General features: G+C 58.9%; 1 protein-coding gene and 1 long non-coding RNA gene across 2 annotated transcripts; one reads left to right on the top strand and one right to left on the bottom strand.

Annotated features, from left to right (window-relative positions):
- Positions 1 to 366: 366 nt before the first annotated feature.
- On the bottom strand, positions 367 to 18686 carry LOC128575207 (uncharacterized). The gene is made up of 3 exons (XR_008376945.1): positions 18586 to 18686; positions 4450 to 4774; positions 367 to 1122 (listed from the first exon to the last, which is right to left on the bottom strand). It is a non-coding gene; the product is annotated as an uncharacterized LOC128575207 (long non-coding RNA).
- HES5 (hes family bHLH transcription factor 5) lies at positions 17942 to 19540 on the top strand. Its single transcript, XM_053576675.1, has 3 exons — positions 17942 to 18281; positions 18361 to 18526; positions 18606 to 19540. Exons 1-3 carry the CDS (start codon positions 18228 to 18230, stop codon positions 18866 to 18868), a joined length of 483 nt encoding a protein of 160 aa, XP_053432650.1. The 5' UTR covers positions 17942 to 18227; the 3' UTR covers positions 18869 to 19540.
- Positions 19541 to 20835: the final 1295 nt, after the last annotated feature.

Here is a 20835-nt window from a genome sequence, read left to right as displayed (position 1 = left end):
TCTTGGACACTGAGCTTCTCCCTGGGTGCTGAGAAGGTTCTGGAGGTGCTAGTGGCTGCAGAACTCAGGGACCGTGCCTAACACCACTGAGTTGCTCACATACAAAGGTGCTGATGATGATTTTATGTCATGTACATTTCATTGCAATTTAGGCAAAATAGATCCCAAAAGACCTTTTCCCCAGCAACCCAGGAGGGGACCTGGTGGTGACAGCACATCCTGCATCCTGTGTCCTGACTGTCGGTGTGAATGTCCTGCACCATAGATGTGGCGGGTGCCAGCTGTCATTGACAGGGAAACAGGTAGCTTTCATCTGCTTTTTGCAGAGATTCCAGAATACCCAGGACTGGTGCTTCAGGAAGAACAGAGATTTATTTGCAGTGATGAAGGCTGGAATCCCAAGGTCCAGGAGCCGTGTCCATGATGACACACAGCCCTGGCAACCTCCCCACCTCTTACAGGCCCCCTCTCCAAACTGTTGCTTTGGGGATTAGACACATTCGAACCACAGCCCAGGTAAAGGGTATGTGGGAATCTTTCTGTATTATTCCTCCCCAGTCCTGATAAATTCCCCTAAAAAAGCAACAAACATCAGGTGGGAGGCGCCTGTGGCTCAAAGGAGTAGGGGGCCGGCCCCATATGCCAGAGGTAGTGGGTTCAAACCCAGCCCTGGCCAAAAACTGAAAAAAAAATAAGCAACAAACATTAGAAGCTGCCCCATGACCACGCACACATTTGGAGGTCAGTAGCCTGCAAACTTGTTGAGCAAAGCCCAAGCCATCAGCCTTCCTAGCAGCATCACGAGCCCGAAACAGGAAACCCTGAAGAAAGGGAACTTCCCAGGGCTGGTGTCTGCTGCCGACTGTTGCCGTTCAGATCTGCACATGTGTGCGGAAATTCTGTTGCAATCTGGAGCATGTTCTGGTTTTTCCACAGAATCATCATCACGGAAAGTAAAAATGATTGTTCAGCTTTGCCTTTTGTGTGGTTCATAAACATGATCATTGTTGGCCTGGTGGAGTGGCACAGGCTGTGTGCCAGGTTCTCAGGAGGCGGAGGTGGGAGGTTCACTTGAGCCCAGGAATTTTAGTCCAGGATGGACAACATAGCAAGACCCCATCTCTATGGAAGAAAGGAGGGAGAAGGAGGTGGAGAGAGAAAAGAAGGGTTATATATCCATATAATGAATTTGAGCAATACTATAGTTTAGGGTGGCACCTGTGGCTCAAAGAGTAGGGTGCCGGCCCCATATACCTGAGGTGGCAGTTTGGGACCTGGCCAAAAACTGCAAAAAAACCCAAAAAACTATAGTTTAAGTGTCACTAACATCAAATAATACTATAGCAATAGTCATGAATAAAATAACTTTGTCTCTGGATTTAATTTTGCAAGGATAATGTTGAACAGGTGAAGTTAAATGCTGGTGGTAACCTGGACTCTATAAAGTCCACCCCTCAATCTGGTCAAAAGCATCTCCCCCCCAAGCCTTCCAGATACATCCACTGACTCACCCACTCACTCACTAGTCAATTCTCTCATTTCTTCACATCATTCGTTCATTCACTCCGCCATTCATTCTTTCACAGCTTCATTTACACAAACATTCAACCCTGGTTTATGGAGCGGCCTGGGGGTTCCTTGGGGCACCACTCCCTCCTCTTGGGGCTTTTTCACGGGGTACACTGTCTGATCCTCCTGCAGCCTGGGAACCAGTCAGGACAGGGGGTCTTCCTCCTCCCTTCATCCTGACTGGGTGAACAGACATCTGCAGAGCACTGTGCTGGGACCTGGGGCCAGGATGGAGCAGGCAGGGAGGACATCCTGCATCCCGGAGTGGAGGTTTTTGGGCCCGGTCATTGGGTGCCAGCTGGGTGCCGGCTGTGACTAGTGGCTCCAGAAGGCAGGCACACTGGTGGCTTGCCAGGGCTACACAGTGTCAGCAACACTGAGAGTGAGCAGGTCCTGTGTCTCCAGGGTGGGCCCCGTGTTCCCCTCGGCATTCCCACCATCTCAGAACAGGGCAGGGGCTTTGCTGAGTACCCAAGAGGGGACAAGCTGAGTGGGGCAGAGACTACACCCTCTGGGCCTGACTTGAAGTTCCTGCAAGGAGCGACCTCAGCTTGGTTCGGTCCCCTTCCTTGTTCAGACATGAGACCAGGTGACCTGCCAGTTGCTGCCATGGGTGGCCAGCTGTCTACCCTGCACATTGGACTGTCCCCATGCACCCCCAGGCAAGGGATCCCCGTGAGCACCCCGGTTCCTCTGAACAAGGAGCTGAACAGCCTGAGGGCAGCGCCTGAGCTCCTGTGAGGTGACTTCAGTCTCTGCCAGTTCCTGAGACTCCATGTGTGCAATGGTGGTGCTGAGCTCACCTTCCTGCCACAGTGGCTGGGAACCCAAGGGATGAAGGGGTCTGAGCCCACTCAGTATGGGGCCTTCCTGAAAGGGGGGACTGCCCTCTCCTGATCACCACTCTGTGTCCAGAGGGCGATCCTGGTGCACAGGACCTCAGTCTGCCCCCAAATAAGGAAGCTTGTCTGTGGCCCCCAGTACTGCCTTGGACACGTCTGAGAGATGACAGATGGGCTGGCTGGGTCCTCAACCATCTATTGGACCTGCTCCCCCAGGGACTAGGAAAGCCCAGGGCTGGAGAAGACCCTTCCAGGGCCCCCAGCTTCAGCCCTGCCCTGGGCAGAGGCCCCAGATAGGCCTGGTGTGGGGAGAGGCAGCACTCTGGGCTGAGGGTCTCTGGCCCCCAGTGGGTAGGGGGAGCCCCTGGGCTCTGCTACATTTATGAAGCACCTACTGTCTACTGGATGGCAGGGCAGAGATATTACTGAGGGCACACCAGGTCCACTGAGGAGGGCAGTGCTAATAGATGGGGGAGCCAGAGTGGTGAAGGGGCTGGGGCAGAGGCACTGTACAGACCTCCTGGGGACACAGAGAAGACAAAGACTCCGTGTCTGTGCCCTGTGGACCCTGTGGTCAGGTGGCAACTGTTGCCATGGGGACCCCGGGGGGGCCAGGTGCTGCCCTAGACAGGTGACTTCCTGTCTGGGTTCAGCCTCCATGTCTGGGGAAAGACCCACCCATGTCTGGGTGATCCAAGGTCTATCTCCAGGGCAGGTGGCCAAATGCTGTTATGTGGTTCCTGGTGGCAACCGGGAAGGTGCTGGCATGACAGGGAGGGGCTGGGGTGGGGCTGGGGCCACTCCATCCCCAACTTTGCCATGGGAGCTGAGACTTCTGGGTGGGAGACCCACACTGTTCACTCCTCTGAGCCTCTCAGTGGACAGGCCCCGGCCTTGGGCAGGATGCGCTTGCAGCCACTAGGGGGCAGCCATACCCCACCAGGCTCTCCAGTAGGCAGCAGGGGCGGGTTCCAAATTCTGGGCTCTCAGAGCTCAGGGACCCCCTTCCCTATGGCCTAGGAGCTTGGACAAGGAATGCGCTTGGGTCCACTCTGCCCATACTCCAGGGAAAACATGAGGGCTCCCTCCAGTTCTTATCCTTAGTGAGGAGCCCTAAGCTGGCCCCAGGACATTGAGAGAAAGCAGCGCTTATTCCAGGAATCAACGGGAGGGTGCAGTGTGGCCACCCATAGTGACCATGGGTAGGGATGGCCTCGAGGACACAGGGGGAGGTGTGGCCTCCTGACTCATTCTGAGTCCTTGCCAGGTGTCATGTCTGCAAGAGCCTCAATTTGCTCTTCTCCAAAATGGAGATGATGACACTCTGGGCAGGGCTGTCGGGAAGGTGATGGAAATGCTCCCTCTCTGGGGCACATAGGGGCACCTCTGAACTAACTCCCCCAGGAAGCGCTGGGCGGGAAGGAGCTGCCCCAGCCTCAGAGCACCCTGAGGGTCTTCTCTGTTATAGGTTCTTGGCAATGTCTGGGCCTTAACGTTGGGACCAGGACCAAGGCCAACAGGGCACAGATCAAGCCCAGGAAGCTATTGACCCACGCCTTCTGCAGGGGCCCCAGATCTCAAGGGCTGTAGTCAGCCTCCGGTGAGGGGTACCAACAGGTAAGGGCTGCAGGCCTGACCTCTATTCAGACTGTGCAGAGGCACAGTATATACCTCATAGGCACATCTACCATTGCCTACTGAATATGCTGCATCCCCAAACCCCCAGGGGTTTTCAGTACGTGGCTGTGAACTTCACATGCATAGCACTTCCCCCACACCCTGCTCTAGCACCCAGCATTGCATCCTTTCCCAGGCTGGGAGGAGCCAAAGGTCCTACCCCAGGGGGCTGGAGAGACAGCTGTCCGGCCCTCCGCCCTCCCACCCTCCCTGTGCTGCCCCACTCTCCCCCATGCTCCCCCATTTCCTCTGCCAGGGCAACGTTGACAATTTATGGCCTCTGTAATATATAAAAAACCCTGTCCCCAGAACCCACTCCCTCAATATGAAGACAGCCCACTGCTGGCAGCTGGCTCCCCACCTGTCCACGGGATAGACTGCTCGCCAGCCCTGGTGCCAGACATGGAACAGGGGAAACCAATCCTTGCCACAGGAGAAGCCAAGTACCAGGCAGCCTGGCCCCTCTTCTCTGGTTTCAGGAACTGACAAGGTGGCCACCAGAGCTGCCACTGGGTTTCCTGTGGGCAGGGGCTGCTCCTGAGTAGTGGTGGTGGTCTCCTTGGCAACTCACTCTTCAGCCTGACCTGTGGCTCGGTCACTCAGTGCCCGGAAAGGACTGGAAGACTTCACAGAGGCGGTGGCCCAGGCCATCCCTGACGTCCATCCGTGGCATTCTCAATGGCCGGCTATAGAGTTAGGCGAGATGGTGAATGGGCTGGGGAAAGAGGCCAAGGGCACCTACCCTGCCCAGGCTGGGGGCAGACACCTTTGCCACCTTCCCCGCCAGGCTGGGAGCAATGCCTGCAGGGATGTTGCCTGTCTGTCCCCAGCTCGGATGGAGCTAGGCTGGTGGAGGGACAGCAGAAAGGTGGCAAGGAGTGGGCCCTGCTCTTCTCTCTGGGGGCTCAGCCTAGTGGGCACACAGGGCTAGAGCTGATGGCCGAGAGGCAACAGCATTGGCTGGTGAAGGCACCTTTATATGTCTCAGGGAAGTGGGAAAGGAGGGTTGACCGCATCCTCCCAGGCACTGAGCCACAGCCAATCAGTGGCCAGGGCTAGAAGAGGCATGGTTCCGGCCCGCCCCCAGAACTGGGTGGAGATGAAAACGGAAGACACGTGGGGGGGACACGTGGGGTGCTAACTGGGTGTCCCTCCCTTCCACTGCCACAGGGTGGCCCCCAGCAGTTCAGAGCCTGCCTAGGACCCATAGGTCGGGGGATGTAGCCATCCCTGAGGGCCCCCAGCATGTAGGGAGTCTCCTCCCTATCCTAAGCACCCGCCATTGGCCATCCGATTTGTCCACAGGGACCAACTTAGTGCCCTGCTCTGGGCGTCTCCTGCTCCTCGCATGTGGTCTTCCCATTGGACGGAGTCTGCTAGGGCCTGGCCACACTTGGGGTGAGGAAAATGGCCACGATGACAGCTCTGGATATGGAAGCAACATGGTCCAGAAACACCAGGGAAGGGGTGCTGCCCCAGCTGCTGCACAGAGAGGCCAGGGCCACTGCTCTGGGAATCCCCACCTTCCTCTCACACTGATAATCCAGGCTCCAGTGGTTGCCTCCTCTAGGAAGCCCCCCCCCCCCACTTCCAGCTCCTTGCTCTCCTGGGCTGGTCCTCATACTTTAAGGTTGGCATGGTGCTCTGGGCAGCGCCCCACCCCAGCTTCCCCCAAACTTTTTTAAAATGCTACCCTGTCTCTTCCAACAGCCCAGAGATGGGGCAGTGAGTGCCCTCCCACACCACAGATGAGGAGACTGAGGTCCGGGAAGGCAGCCTTGCCCAGCTCTCTGCCCCTGTGAGTGGCAGGGTGGGCTGCCAGGCAAGTGAGAACAGCAGGGGCCACGCATGGGGGCCAGCAGGGTGCCCACCCGTTGGCCAGGGAGTATGGTGGGGAGGAGGGGACCTGGGGTGCCCCAATGGCGGAGGCTGCCAGGCACAGCATCGGGAGTGTGCAGGGTCTCTGCCCGGACATCCAAGATAAGTGATGGACCCAGGAACCAAGCAGGCCTCAGGCACGGGAAAGGGCGGTGGCTGGCTTCAGTTGTTCCCAAGCCCTCAGCCCCGGAGACCTCCTGGGCCCCCCATGGCCAACATGGAGGTGCCTCTCTGTTGACAAGAGTCCTGCTTGGGGGTGGCCAGGTAAGCAGTGGCTGCTGCTCAGCCTGCCCCGCCCGTCTGGAGGCCCTGAATGGCTGGGAGCCTTTTGTGGGCGAGCAGCTGGCGGCCAGCCCTTTATGTGGGGCTGTGGGAAAGTCCCCGCGCCAGCCTCTCACAGCCTCTCAAAAGCCGGGATTATCTCTGGGTCTGCAGGACACCCTCTCAAGGACGACCCCCCAGCCAGGCTGGGGGCAGGGCACCTCCACAGAGGACCTGTCCGCTAAGTTCTAAGGCTCCAGAAGTCTCTTGGCGGGGAAGCGTCCCTGAGTGGAGAGTATCACAGAAACCTACTCCGTGCTGCCCCATTCAGCTGCCCAGACTCAGTTGTGCACCAAACAGGTGCTAGGGAGCCCCGGACACCTACTGTGCCAGCCTCTGGTCCTCTGGAGAGGTGGTCAACAGAGGGTTTATTGGGGCACACACACATTTCCCCCCACCCACTGTGGCCGTGCTCACAGCTGAGCAGACCCAAGGCGGGTCCAGAGCTGGGGTCTGGAGAGAACTGCACTTACTTACCACCTACTGCATACAGGCTGAGCAGGACGTGCACCCCCTCCCTGAACATGCTCAGGGGAGGACCAAACCTGCCCAGCAGGCAGGGGACGTGGACCTGGATCTAGGCCTAGCTGTATGGCTGAGGTCAACTGGGCCTTTCTCTGACCCAATGGCCAAGCCAAGGAAACTGCATAAAGTGAGCGGAGGGAAAGCAGAGGCCTGGCAGGGGCTCCAGCCCACTCAGGGTGAGGAAAATGGCCACGATGAGAGCTCTGGATGTGGAAGCAGGGCTGCCTGCCTTTGCCTCTCCATCCTCAGTGCAGCCTGGGTGGGGCTATTACCAGCCCCATTTCACAGATGAAGAAACTGAGCCCCAGAGAGCTCAGCTACAAAGTAGCAGGTCCTGGCTGACCCTGAGCCCACGCAGAAGGGGGCGGGCAGGGAGCCAGGTGGCCTCCTTTGGTCCTGAGTCACTCCTAGCACCGTCCCAGGCCCAAAGTGTGCAGGGGACACCCAGGAAGCTGTGGGGACAGGGAGGCACAGGATGGGACAGATGTATGTCCTCCAGCACAGTTGCTGGGGAGCTGCTGCCACTTCCCGGAGCCTCAGAGGCAGCCTGTGGGGAGCCCCCCACCGCCTGCTGGGTGGACTGCTCCCCAGATGGCCTCTGGGGCCTGGAGCTCCACACACAAAGCCCAGGCTCCTGTGGAGAATGAGTTTGTTACCGGGCACGCGCCTTTTGTGCAGGATGAATGCCCGGCAGGCCCGGGTGTGGGAACCCACCCTGAGCAGGCTCCCGCCAAATTCCCCTCCTGGCCGGGGGTGGGGTGGAGTTGGGGAGACAGGGCTGCAGTGTGGCTGCCTGGAAGGAGTCCGTAGCCAAATCCGAGTGGGCGGCCCTCAGGCAGCCTCCATGCTCATACCCTGGGGCCCAGCAGGTGGCCTTGGCATGTCTGGTCTCTGGGTGCAGGGACCCCAGGGCTTCTCCTTCCCCCTCTCACACAAAGACACAGGCCCAAGGGAGAGGCTGGCAGGGGCTACCCTCATCCTTCTCTGATGGTGGCTATAGGGTGAGGTGGGGGATCTGGGGAGCAGGAGCCTTGAGACTGCCCCAGAGGGAACAGAATGTTCTGAAACATGCCCTGAGCACTGTGAAGGCCAGAAAGTGGTAACCTGCCCAGGAGCCAGCACCCACGTTAGTCCTGAGTTGGAGGGAGGCTTAAAATGGTGTTCCTGGTGGACTCAGGGGCAATCAGAGTCCTCCACCAGTGGCTGTGGGGAGTGCCAGGCCAGGGGTGCCCTGGGGTCACGGAAAGGGTTCTCCTTGCCAGTCCTGCTAAGCCTCCCTGAGGGGGTCCCCATGCTGGATAGGAAGCCCCCTGACTGTGGCAGCTGCCTGGACTGGCAATCATGGGTGAGGGGGTGGTTAGGCAGGAGCCCCAGTGGATAGCACACCCCAGTAGGCATGTCAATATAGAGTGGGTGCCCTATCAGAGCCGGGTGGCAGTCATGGGGGCCTAGGAGAGGAGGCAGGGACCCAAGGCTCAGGGAGAGGAGCCCCCATGCCTGGGTGGAAGGCTCAGAGCCCAAGGGACCCCCATCCCATAAGACCACACCCAAAGAATTAGAGCACCAGCCAGGGAGAGGCAGGGGCCAGTCTGGCAGGCCAGGGCACAAGAAAGGACTTCCAGAGCCCCAGAGCTGTGAGGGTCCTGTGACCTCAGCCAGTCCAGACCTTGAGCCCTCCAGAAACCCCCACTCTGCCCCTCCCAGAGGTGTAGTGCTCCCACCCCATGTTTGTTTTGGGAGCCTGTGGTGATCCCAATGGGCTAGGGGGCTCCTTAAAGAACAACCACTGGCCCCTTAAAAAAACTGGCAAAGATGACACAAAAGGCCAGCCAAGGTCTCCAGCAAAGTGGGGAGCTGATGTGCTGGGGTGGGTGGGATGCATGCAGCTGTGACCCCACCCTCTCCTCCCAGACCCTGGAAGAGGTGCCTGTGAGTGAGCAGTGTGAGCGTCCACTCTGACCTTGGCCACCACCTGGCAGCTGGGTCTCCAACAAGCCTGGTGATGCCAGACCTTAGAGAGGTGTGGCCAAGCCTGAGTGTCCCACTGAGGCTCCCAGATCAGCCTCAGAGTGGGAAGGGGCAGCGCAGCAAGTCCACAGGTTGGGGCCGGCCAGCACAGCAGCCCACGCGGTGGTGGTAGTGAGGGAGGCCCTGCCCTGCACTGGTCGTTCCGTGCTGTGGGGGGCGCAAACCCGGTAATGCAAAGGGCCACACACTGAATGTTGTGGGCCACGTGTTTGCCGCTCCTGCCCCACTGTGGTCTCATTGGTAAAGCAGGCCTCCTCAACATGAGGAGACGTGCCCGGCTTTGTCTCAGTGAGATTTTATTTATGGAGACCATAATTTGAATTTCATCTTTTTCACATGTCACAAAATATCCTTCTTTGGATATCTGTTTTAGCCATTTAAAAATGTAAAACTTAAGCAGGGCCCAGTGGCACACTCCTGTGGTCCCAGAGACTTGGAGGTGGAGGCAAGAGGATTGCTTGAGCCCAAGAGGTCAAGGCCAGCCTGAGCAACATAGCAAGATCCCACATCAAAATAAAAAAGTAAAAACCATTCTGAGGGGGGTAGAAAATCACCCCCTGACATCACCCCTGCTCCAAAAGCGTCACATGAGCTGATGAGTCTGAGCCTCCAAGATCCTAGGGAGGGGCCTATCACTGTCCCTATTTCACAGACTGGGAAACTGAGGCTACACGCCTGGTGTGAGATCACACAGTTGAGGAGACAACCCAGAAGGGTCTTCTGGGAGTCTTTCCCTCCACCCCCAGCCTCTCCTCTGTCCCACCTCCAGCTTAGAGCCCCACCCCTCCCAGCTCTCGAGCTGTGGGTTCTCGCTGGCCAGCGGTTCCCACACTGTGCGGTGGCAGCAGGGGAGTGTGCCTGGCCCCCATGTGGCATTAGTGCCGGGGTCTGACTCTGAATGAAGAGGGGCGGCGGCAGGGGACGTGGTGGGGGGGGCAACTCCCAAAAGACCATCTGGCCCCGTGTTATAATAGAGCAATAAAGGGCTTGTCTGCCTTTCAGAGGTTGGGAACGAGCTGCTCTCTGACACCGCAGGGTTTTTAACCAGCTTGGGATGGCGACCCAGCCCTGCCCTGGGGCACTCTGGGGGGGGCAGGAGGGGCGTCTGGCCACGTGGGGCCTGGGCAGCCTCTAATCCCCAAGCCCGTGAGACCCAGGGCCATGGGCTTTCCCACCACTCATCTCTGCCAGGAGTAGGGCCTGAGTACCCTGGTGGCCACCATAGCAGCCTGCCTTTACCTAGGGGAAACTGAGGCCCAAACAGCTGGGGTGGAGCCTGACCCCTTAGAGAACACAGGGCCAGGGTCTTGGCTGTTCTACAAAAGCTGGGGTCCCCATTGGGCCTAGGACTTAAAAGGGCTACAGGAGCCCCTCTCGGCTTCAAGGACACGTGCCCATCTCCAAAGTCACCTGAGTGCCCCTGGATAGACATGTGGGCAGCTGTCTGTGGACCCTCACGGCGTAGGGGTCATCAGGCCCACCCTGTCCAGCTGGCCGGAGAAGCCCCAGGGCCAAAGTTTAGAGGACCCTGGTGCAGCACTGAGACCCCAGCACAGGCTTCTCCCTGCTTGGAGCTCCGGCTGGGGCTGCCTGACCACAAGTCCCAGGTGCCAGGGCAGAGCTTCACCTGACTCCAAGGACAGAAGGAGCCTTGGGATGGAGCAGCCGCAGGCTACGGTCAGTCCTGGCCATTCTCAGCACAGCCTGGAGAGGTGGGATCACTGTCCCCACTTGGTCCCTAGGTAAGAAAGGGCTGAGACTGGAACACAGAGCTGAGCAGCCCCCCAGGAGCAATTTCTGGGGGGAAGGGCCGAGCTGCCCTGAGTCATAGCACCCAAGTCAGCAGTTCTGACACCTTCCAGTCAGTGGGTCGTGGAAATGGCAGCTCCGCGGCCCCTGCCCAGGCCACCCATGCATAAGACCCTGAGCTCCCCTTCACCAGCCAGCCCCCAAGCCCCTTGCTGCAGGCCAGGTTGACATGACAGCAGGGTGTGAGCAGAGGGCCCGTGCCAGGTGCAGCCTGCAGTGCAGGGACTGTGACAGGTGAGGATTAGACAGCCCTGGGTGGTCAGCATTCCCTGCAGGGGCTGGGTCAGCTGGGTAGGGTGGGGCAAATAGCCTCCTCTTCTCTGCAGTACAGGGCCTGGGCCCCTCTTCAGCCTTGCCTGGGGCTGGTCTCACACCCAGCACCCTGGGGCCAAGATGGACGTGTTGTGAAGTGGGAAAGCCCGCTTCACAACAGTAACCTGGAGCTCAGAAAGGATGTGCTCAGCAGCCTCTGGGCCAGAAAGACAAGGGCAGAGTCCAGTGGCCACCTGGACCCCCACCCCACTGACCCTCCCAGGGCCTGCCCTGAGGCCTCCTTCAGTAAGCACACTCAGGGGGCCTCGCAGAGGCTCTGCACCCCAGGGCACCACTGAAATGCCATTGACGATCTGTGAGTGGGGCAGCCTGTACCTGTACAGGTGGGGGACATGCAGACACAAGACACTGAGGGGATCTGCAGGGTCTGACCCAGTAACAGCATTGTTTGCGGCCCTCAGCGTGCCCTTGGAGACTGCAGGCATGTCTACCCTGTTTCACCGAAAATAAGACATCCTCCGAAAATAACACCTACTTACAGGAAAGATAAGACTTCCCCTGAAAATAAGACCTAATGCATCTTTGGGAGCACACCTTAAAATAAGACACTATCTTATTTTCAGGGAAACAGGGTAGAAGGCACCCACTTCATGGTGCGGAGAGGCAGCCCCATAGCTGATTTCCGCAGTGTCCATGTTCCCAACCTGGAGAACTCAGAGCTCAGGGAGCTGCTGCAAATATAAGCAAGAGGCTGATACCAGCAGGAACCCCAGTGGAAACCCATCCCTCCTCTTTTGAAGCCTTTGTCTCCTCATCTGTGCAGTGGGTATGATAACAACAGTCCAAAATCAGAGTGGCTGAGCAGATGCAAAGCCCTTCTGGGGCTCTGCACACAGAGCTTAGGCATGCTAGCTTTATGGGCACACAAGCACAGGCACATGTACGTGGACATACATGCATAGGCACACATGGGCACATGTGCATGGACTCATGGGTACACACACACAAACACACAAACCTCCTTCCAGCAGACTTGGACTGGAGTCCCAGCTTCAGCCCCCAGAGCCCCTCTCACTCCAAGCCTGAGTCCCTGCCATCCTCTCTGCCTGGAAGGCGCTTCCCAGAATTCCTCTCCTGAAACAGAGTGAGTCCCTCTGAGGACCCCTCACCACCCTCTGGAAGGCTCTCTTCCCCTTCACTCCCACCTTAGGAGGGCCCCAGAACTTCCCCAAATGCACAAGTCCTGGGGTCCCCCGTAGGAATCTAAACGTGTAGGGAGGTCTGTGTGTGCCTGTGTGGGTCTGACTCTCTGTATATGTGCATATGTGTGGAAGCCCTTTTAAAATTACACAAGTAATTTTCATTCAGGAAGAAAACGGATAAGAAAAGCAATCAAATCCATGCCCCAACTGTGTTCATGCCCAGGGGACCCACTTTCTCAGATAAGGTGGGCCAGCTGGTTTGCCTGTTTTCACTGCAACTCCATGGTGGGCCCAACTTACACCCCCCTCAAGTTACCTCCTACATGTAAGGCTCTCTCCAGCCCCAATTAAGCCCACCCCCCTCCCCAGTGCAGGGACCAGGCCTCAGTGCCCTGCTTGGTGCAGGGTGCAGGGTCTGCTGACCTAGGGCAGGAAAGTTACCTGAGAACTCTCCCATCTCTGGGCTCAGGCCTTCGGTCTGGTTTTCAAAGGGGTGGTGCAGGGAACGGAGGCCAAGGGGCCATGACCGCTCAGGAGAGGGGCCAGGAGTGGGTCCCTGGCCCCACAAGCATTCCCAAGCTAGAGTGGAAATAAGCAGCCAGAGGTTCCCATTTTCCATGCTCTGGTGCTCCCCAGCAGCGAGGGCAGCACGTACGCCTCGCTGGCTGCCCTCACGCTGTGGTCACCCTTTGTCCTGGCATCCTCCATGCAGGCCACCCACCATATGGAGAGCACTCCCAATGAGGGGGGTGTATGCCTGGGGAGGAAAGATGCCGTGTCATCACGGAGGAACCTCTTCCATGCTAGAGGTTCCGCCAGAGGTCCCTTCCAAGGTCCCATTTCCCAAGATACTCTGCTCAAGTTTCTGGGGCTTTCCCCAACCCTCACCCCCCAGATCAGAAGGAGAGAGAACAAAGCTGCAGGTGCCAGCCCCAGCACTGAGCCTCCCGGCTATGTAGACTCAGAAACCTCTGTGCCCTTGCTCAGGGCAGAGTGGTGGACACAGCTCATAGCTCTGCGTCATATCAACAGGTAAGGGCATGTGAAGTGCACAACAAATACCCCAAAGTGTTGACTCATCTCATCGGTAGAACCAGGGTACATATGACCCTGGACAAGTCATTTAATCTCTGTGACCCTGGAGTCCCTAGGTTGTAAAGTAAGCACAGGGACACGCCTTCTGCTGGATTGTGGTAAGAAGTCACCATCCGAGTTCCATGCTTGGCGCTTAGTAGACGCTCGGTGGCAGGGAACTCTACCCCCATCCCCCATTGCAGCTCTGGTCTGGAGCCCCAGGGGGTGGGGGGATCCAGATCCCTCTCAGACTCCCGACAGATTCAGCAGCTGTAAGATGCCCACTCCCCCAGGGAAGCCAGACATCTGCAGTGCCCAGGTGTCCTCCCTGGCTGGGGGTGGAGACTCTGAGCCTCACCTAGCCCAGCAGCATCTGTCCCCCACTGGGAAAGTCAAGGCACCTCCTCGCAGCAACTGGACTGGCTGCTGATGGAGGGGCATCTGGGAGCCCAGGGCAGAACTCTGCATTTGCACAGGCCTGGGGTGAAGATCACGGCATTGAACTGCTTGGGGTGAACACCACATTCTGTGTGGTGGCCCAGGACATGTGGGACATTTTCCCCATACTCTGGACCCATCTCCCCCACCTGCCTCCTGGAGGCATGACTTTCTGCAAACTCCAAGCTGAGTTTTCACCCAGCAGCCCACAAGCAATGGCCCCTGTGGTCCAAGGAGGCATAAGCAGGCTGCCCCTGTCAGCATGGCTCCTGATCCTCTCAAACCTGACTGTTCCCCATACCACAAGCTGGAGTTCTTTTGGAGATCAGGGACACCAGGCAGGGGTGCTCTACTCCTTGAATCTAATGGGGGGTGGGCCTGAGGAGGCACAATGGGGGCAGCTCCAGAGGGGCCCTAGGAGGGCCTTAGTGGTTACACTTGCTTACAGGGGGAGACAGAAGGAAGCTCATCACCATTCTCCAGAAAGAAAGTCCTTCTTTTTTTTTTTTTTTTTTTTCTTTGCAGTTTTTGGCAGGGGCTAGGTTTGAACCCACCACCTCCAGCATATGGGGGCGGCGCCCTACTCCTTTGAGCCACAGGCACCGCCCAGTCCTTCTTTTTGTTTGTCCTAATTGTGGCAAAATACGCACAACATAAAACTTGCCATCTTACCTTTCCTCGAGTGCACAGTTCCATGGCCCTAGGCACATGCACATTGTAGAGCCACCACCACGGTCATCTCCAGAGCTCCTCATCTTCCCAACTGAAGCTCTGATTCCCCAGCCCCCAACCCCTCTTCTACTTCCTGTCTCTATGGATTCGATGACTCCAGGGACCTCCAGTGAGTGGAACCCACTATGTCTGCTCTTTGGTTTTGGTGATGGCTTACTTCGCTGAGCTTGATATCCAACACAAGGTCCAGCCACGTTGTAGGGTCAGGACTTGCTCCTTTTTTAAGGCTTAGTAGTACTCCATTGTACAGGCTGACCACACAGTGCTTACCCACTTCTCTGCTGATGGTCACCTCCACGTGTTAGCTGTGTGCATCACACTGCAATGAACACACGTGTGTAGAGTGTCTCTTCCAGGCCCTGCTTCCAGCTCTTTGGGGCAGACCCAGCAGTGGAAAGCCTGGCTCACACAGTGATTCCATGTCTAATTTTTGGAGGAATGGCCAAACTGTTTCCCACAGTGGCTACCCTAGCTGATGTTCCCAGCAAGAATTCCTAGGCAGCTGGGAGGAATTCATAGGCATTCCTATGTCCCTGGAGCCTCTCATCGCCAAACAGCCCCTTCCCCTCCCAAGGAGCTCTTGGGTTCAAAGCCAGCCTGGGAGGGGAGTGACAGGGGATGTGGGTTATTTGGAAGTGGGTTTCAGTCCTAGACAACTGAGATTTTTCCATCCTCGTGCCCCACTAGTGGGTTTTGCCCAGAGCCCAAGTGTCTACAGAAAAAAGCCTGAATGTCTGTTTGAGGGGGGCCTCACCAGCTTCAGACATCCCATCCCTACTCCAACCAATGAGCCCTCAGACTCACTGAGCTCCCTGGGAAGAGGCTCTGGGAAGTGCAGGTGGGACAGGCTCCTGCCCTCCTTAAAGCCTGGCTGGGGTAGGACCCCCTGCCTACACTGAGCTGCTGAACTTCTGGGGCAACCAGGCAGAGCTCCATCCCCCCCAGTCCACTGTGCCGACAGGCAGAGCCCGCCCCACCCCGCCTCTCTGCAGCCCCTCGCCTTGGTGGTGTGAGCCAGGAGCTCAGTGAGTTTCCCACACTTTGGCCCCATTCACAGTGTTAAACGGTCCACAAAGGCCAGGCGTGTGCCTCAGAGGCGGCTGGAGCTGCCATCTGGCCCGCACTCAGGGAGGGACGAGCCTTTCATCCGGCCGGCTGGGACTCAACACCACTTATTTCATATTTCCCACAACTGAAAATTGGATCAAAGCTGCCTGGTCTAGGGTGGCGGGGGTGGGTTGGGGGGTGGAGGTAGAGGGTAAGGAGGCAGCCTGTGGCCCACCCACCACCCTCACCTCTAGCAAGTCACTGACTTGGCCCATTGCGGGTGGGCGGGTCACTGGGATGAGGTGGGGGCTGGACCACATCTCCCAGCGGCACGTGTCTCATTTGGGGTGAGGAGCTGGCTCAGGGAAGAGACCAGGATAGGACACAAGCCCTAGCCAACTGCCCCTCCAAAGCCTGGGGGGAAAAAGGCCTGGCCTGGGTGGCAACCCCTCCACCCCAATCTGGGCATAGCCCTGTTGCCAGCAGTCAGGACACGTGTGGGCTCAGACCTATTTGCAGCTGGTGGAGGTGGTGGCTAAGGTCGGCCTGGGCCCCAGCAGGGCTTGCCCAGCCTGTGCCCTGAATCCCCACAGCCTCTGGTCTGTACCTCCCTGGTGCTGGGCCTGGGTGGTGGGGCATAGGACACTGAGTCCCCCACCCCAGCCTACCCCCAGGGAGCTCATAACTTCAGAATGTGACAGCCACCTAGCATAAGCCTCACTTTGGCTGCAAAACAGCTCCACTGAGTGTTACCAGCCCCCGCTTGCAGCTACTCCCACAGCGCCTACCATTGCCAATGCTTGGCAGGCTTGGAAGCCAGGGCAAGAATTCAGGGGCCTGATGGTGCCTCCTGGGTGCCCTCTGCCCTTCTGCATCAAACAAGAACCAAAGCAGCCTGGTGGGGTCCTATCTGCTCAGAGAGGAGCCCTCGGCTCAGAGCTGAGCTTTGCTGCCTCCCTCAGTGGCCTATGAGGCCACTAGGTCTCAGTCCCCTCTGGGGGAGATATTGGTTCCCTGGGGGTGAGATACTAGAGGGCAAACAGGGGCTCCCTTTCTTCCCCCTCCAAAGTTACCTATAATTTTACCCAGAGTCCTTCAGCCTACCCCATCCAACAGTGGCCAGCTGGCCCATGGGAGTGCCACCCTGTGCTGGCATCAAGTGGAGCCTCCCCCGGCTGTCCTGGCACTGTCCCAACTGCTTTCTGAATGGGCCCACCCTTGGGTAACCAATGGCTCCTTGTGCTGAGGGACCCCTGGAACCAGGTCCACCAAACAACCCACTCAAAGCCATAGGCTGCTGCCAAGACTCAGGGGGGCGGACCCCTGATCGAACTTTTGTTAAGCCCTGGCCACATTTGGACATTGCAGCCATCTGTCCAGGGAACTGAGCTCCTGGATTTAAACTCTGGCTAAAGTGACCTGATGCCAGCTTCTGGCTCCCGGGGCTGAGTCCCTTCCGCTTGGACCTGGCTGGGCCCCAATCTGCCCCTAGAAGGCAGTCCAGACCCTGCCTCCTCCCTTAGTCTCTGCAGCAGAGAGGCAGAACTATAACCACTCCAGGTGAAAGGGTCTCTCAAGGGACCTTCCCCTAGTGGCCTGAGACTGCTTGCCCCAAAGCAGCCGCTGGCCCTCAGCGCAGCTGGCCAGGTTATCAAGGCTAACCAGTCCAGGCCAGATTACCTGAACTGATAACCCCACAGGTCCCTAGGGGGCCCATTGGAGCTGGTGCAGTACCCAGGTGGGCTCCGGGCCAGCCCAGCTCTGATGCTCATGTCTACCACCTGGCGCCACCCCCTCCCACTGGTAAGACACTGGAGGAAAGCAAGCCCGACCAGTGCCTCCCAGGCCAGGCAGAGGGGTGAAGTGCAGCCACCACTTCTCATGAGGCTGCCGTGCACAGTGACTTTGCCAAGAGCTGTAGGCTCTCCTCAGCCCCACAGACGCTGCAGTAGGACTCCTGGCCAGATGGGGATGGGGAGAGGCCTTCCAGGGGCACCTGCTGGTTCACGGAGCAGCCCAGATGCTCTGCCTGGTGAACTGCTTCCAGGAGGGTAGCATGCAGGAGCTCCTGAGGTCTGCTTCAGGGCCACCCTCAAAGCTGAGCATTTCACACTCTCTGGCCCCAGAAACTGCCCAAAGCCCAGCCATTGTCCAGCTCTGGAGAAGTCATGAGTTCCAGGTGACAGTCTGGGGGTTTGAAACATGGGCAAACAAGCAAGGCTGATGGGAAGAGCCTCGGCCACTCCTTCACTCCCTCACCTGTGGGCAGGTGACAAGCGCCTGTTCAGGAGAGTGAGGTTCTCGTGTCACGGTGGGGGGGAGGGGCAGCAGATCCCTGCCAGGGAGGGCCCCATCCCCCCATGCGCTTGTTAATTCCAAAGCTTTTCCCTTATCTGCGCCTGTGGCCTCCGCCAGCAGTAGGGAGTCGCGGGGGAGGGGGTGTTGCTCCTTCCTGGCCGCAGCCTGGGAAAAGGCAGCATATTGCGGCGCGAGGCTCCCAGCATCAGGCCCGGGATGCTAATGAGGCGAGCGCGTTCCCACAGCCCGGACATTGTGCCGCGCGGCCCACCTGCTACTCGGGGAGCGCCCATTGTGCCCGCGCCGATTCACAGGCAATTCAGCGTGCGCTAATGGGCCGGCTCCTTTGTGCGGCCCGCGCGCCATTGGCCGCCGAGTGTGGGAACGGCCGCGGCGCCCGGGCCCCAGGCGCCAGGCCGCTGCCCGCGCCTATATAGGGCGCCAGCGCGCGGGGCCTGTGTCCGCGCCAGCCCGGGACGCGCCTGCCCGCCTCGCCGCCGCCCCCGCGCCAGGCATGGCCCCCAGCACCGTGGCCGTGGAGCTGCTCAGCCCCAAAGAGAAGAACCGAGTAAGTGCCAGCCCGTCCAGCGCGCGGTCCCCAGCGGTCCCCGCGCCGGCGCGGCGCCTGACGCCTCCTCCTCCCGCAGCTGCGGAAGCCGGTGGTGGAGAAGATGCGACGGGACCGCATCAACAGCAGCATCGAGCAGCTGAAGCTGCTGCTGGAGCAGGAGTTCGCCCGACACCAGCCCAACTCCAAGCTGGAGAAGGCCGACATCCTGGAGATGGCCGTCAGCTACCTAAAGCATAGCAAAGGTGAGCCCGTTCGGCCGCCCGCCCCGGCCGCTCGCCCCGGCCCGGCCGCCCGCGCTCACCGCGCCCCGTGTCCCTGCAGCCTTCGCCGCCGCCGCCGCCGGCCCCAAGAGCCTTCACCAGGACTACAGCGAAGGCTACTCGTGGTGCCTGCAGGAGGCCGTGCAGTTCCTGACCCTGCACGCAGCCAGTGACACGCAGATGAAGCTGCTCTACCACTTCCAGCGGCCGCCGACCGCGCCCGCCACAGAGCCCAAAGCGCCCAGCGCCGCGCCCGCACCTGCGCCCGCCCCAGCCAAGGCCGCCGCACGCCAGCCTGCCTGCGGCCTCTGGCGGCCCTGGTGACCGGCGAGGACCAGAGGGCCAGCCCGTTCCTCTCGCGTGTAGGGAAGAGCCTTCCCACCAGCGTCGGGCCCCAGGCGTGGACGCCCCTTCTCCGGAAGGCTCGCTCCCTAGGCTGGCCGGCCAGCAGGGGAGTCATTCTCAGAGAATGTGTGTGCAGAGTCCTTGTCGTTTTAGGACAATCAGGGCCGGTCTTCTGCCAAGTGTCTGACCCCAAGGGGTTGTTTTGTGTTTGTATTTCAGCAAGCGACTTCTGGGAAGTCCCCGGCCACCGGGGTTCTATGATATCTGTAGGTGGCAGGGGCTCCGTGAGCGGGCCCCCAGCCTGTAGAGGACTTTCTTCAGGGCCAGTTGCTGCTGGGCCAGCACCCCGCAGGCGGCCGTGCCATGGGCACATTTGCCTTTTGTGAAGGCTGAACTCAGGGTGTATCCTCATAGGAAAGGTTGTCAGCCTGGACAGCACCAAGGGCCACATGGAGCCCTGGCCCACAGGCCCTGCGTGTGCTTGGTGGGCTGGTGGGGCTCACAGTGGGCTCTGTTGTGGGGGCGGTCTGCACTATGATCCTTAAAGGATTCCTCTGTGTGGGTGGGTGCACGTGGGCATGACTCGTACTCAGAATTTGAACTCTTGGTCACGTAGGTGCCATGGGGCTGCTCTGAAGACTTCAAATAAAATCTAAGTCCTCCTTGGTTGTCTGCTCTTGTGCCTCATGCGTGTCCTTGGCAGCCATGGGGTCAGATCTACCATGGGCACTCCCATGGCAGGTGGCCACAGGGGGTAGGGTCCTCACCAGTGACCCTCTGGACACAGAAGGGCCAAATCCTGGCTGAGGGAGGACGGTTGGGAAGTGGGAGGGCAGAGGAGTAGCTGGTTGGAGGGCACAGGGGGTGGGGAAGCTGGTGATGGGCAGGGCCCCTGGGAAGCTGGCTGGAGAGGCAGAGGTGGTGGCAGCCAGTTCCCTGGAGGTGGGAATGGGACAGAATGACAATGGCAGGACCTTCATCATTGTACACTGAGTGGGGGAGCCGGAGGCCACAGCCTGGAAGCAAAAATTGGCTTGGCCAGGCCAAATGAACAGGAGAAAATATTTGCCCCCAGCCCCTGCCCACCCCCATAGCCTGCAGCACCCCAGACAAGTTCCCAGGGCACCTGTTTGGCTGGTCCACAGCACCATCTCTACAGGCCTGCTGGCCACTTGCCAGGATTGAGTCAGGCGGTGCTGGCCATGAACATGCCAGGGATGACCTGCTGTCTCAGAAAGGGCACCTATTTTTAGGTAGCTACAGGGTGTCTGAGAACCCACAGCCATAGCTCCCAAAGCAAGCAGCAAGCAGTGCAGGAAGGCATGAGTTCCCACATCATCTGCTAAACAGCCCGTGCCCAGGCGTGGGCCTGCACTGCCCTGCTGCTTCCGGCTCTGCACCACCTCCCTGTCTGTCTGTTCCTCCAGACCGGCCTCCTGGGCCCCGGCTGAGGTCTGGGATGGTGAACAGAGAACAGAAAGGGGCCCCATTCGTTCCACATGTTTACTGCATGTGCAGCTGGTATGTGGGGTGTGGAGAGAGACAACTGTTGCCTGATGGGATGTGCATCCTGCCAGGCTGGCCCACCACACACTGCTGCCAGGGTCTGGGACCCTGGGGCCTGTGTCCTATCAGGAGCAGACGTTCTCTCCTCTCCCACCCAGAGTGGTACACCCACCCCCTTGGAAGACACATACCAGGCTGCGTTCTCCCTAAGACCTTGCCTGACACACGAATGGGTCACCTTGGAGCTCTGAGTTCATGTTGTTCCCATGGGTCTGTGTCCCAGGAGCCCTGCCAGGCAGCTGGTGTTACCCTTAGTGTGTAGAAACACACAGCGACAGGCCCAGGGTCACCTGGGAGGCAGGTGCTGAAGCCACCTTAGGGCACCATCTGTTTGCTTTCCACACTGGGCAGGGCCTCTGGAAGGCATGCATTTCCCAAGA

The sequence above is a fragment of the Nycticebus coucang genome, chromosome 22, assembly GCF_027406575.1.
Source record: "Nycticebus coucang isolate mNycCou1 chromosome 22, mNycCou1.pri, whole genome shotgun sequence".
Taxonomy (NCBI): Eukaryota; Metazoa; Chordata; class Mammalia; order Primates; family Lorisidae; genus Nycticebus; species Nycticebus coucang.
The sequence above is the reverse complement of the archived record's forward strand: the minus strand, read 5'-3'. Positions and strand labels throughout refer to the sequence as shown.

What these genes read in the sequence shown, in the direction of transcription:
- HES5 (XM_053576675.1), top strand. Translation starts at nt 18,228, where the DNA reads ATGGCCCCCAGCACCGTGGCCGTGGAGCTGCTCAGCCCCAAAGAGAAG. An exon ending in GCCCCAAAGAGAAGAACCGA is followed by an intron (nt 18,282 to 18,360) that starts GTAAGTGCCAGC and finishes CTCCTCCCGCAG; the next exon opens with CTGCGGAAGCCGGTGGTGGA. An exon ending in CTACCTAAAGCATAGCAAAG is followed by an intron (nt 18,527 to 18,605) that starts GTGAGCCCGTTC and finishes GTGTCCCTGCAG; the next exon opens with CCTTCGCCGCCGCCGCCGCC.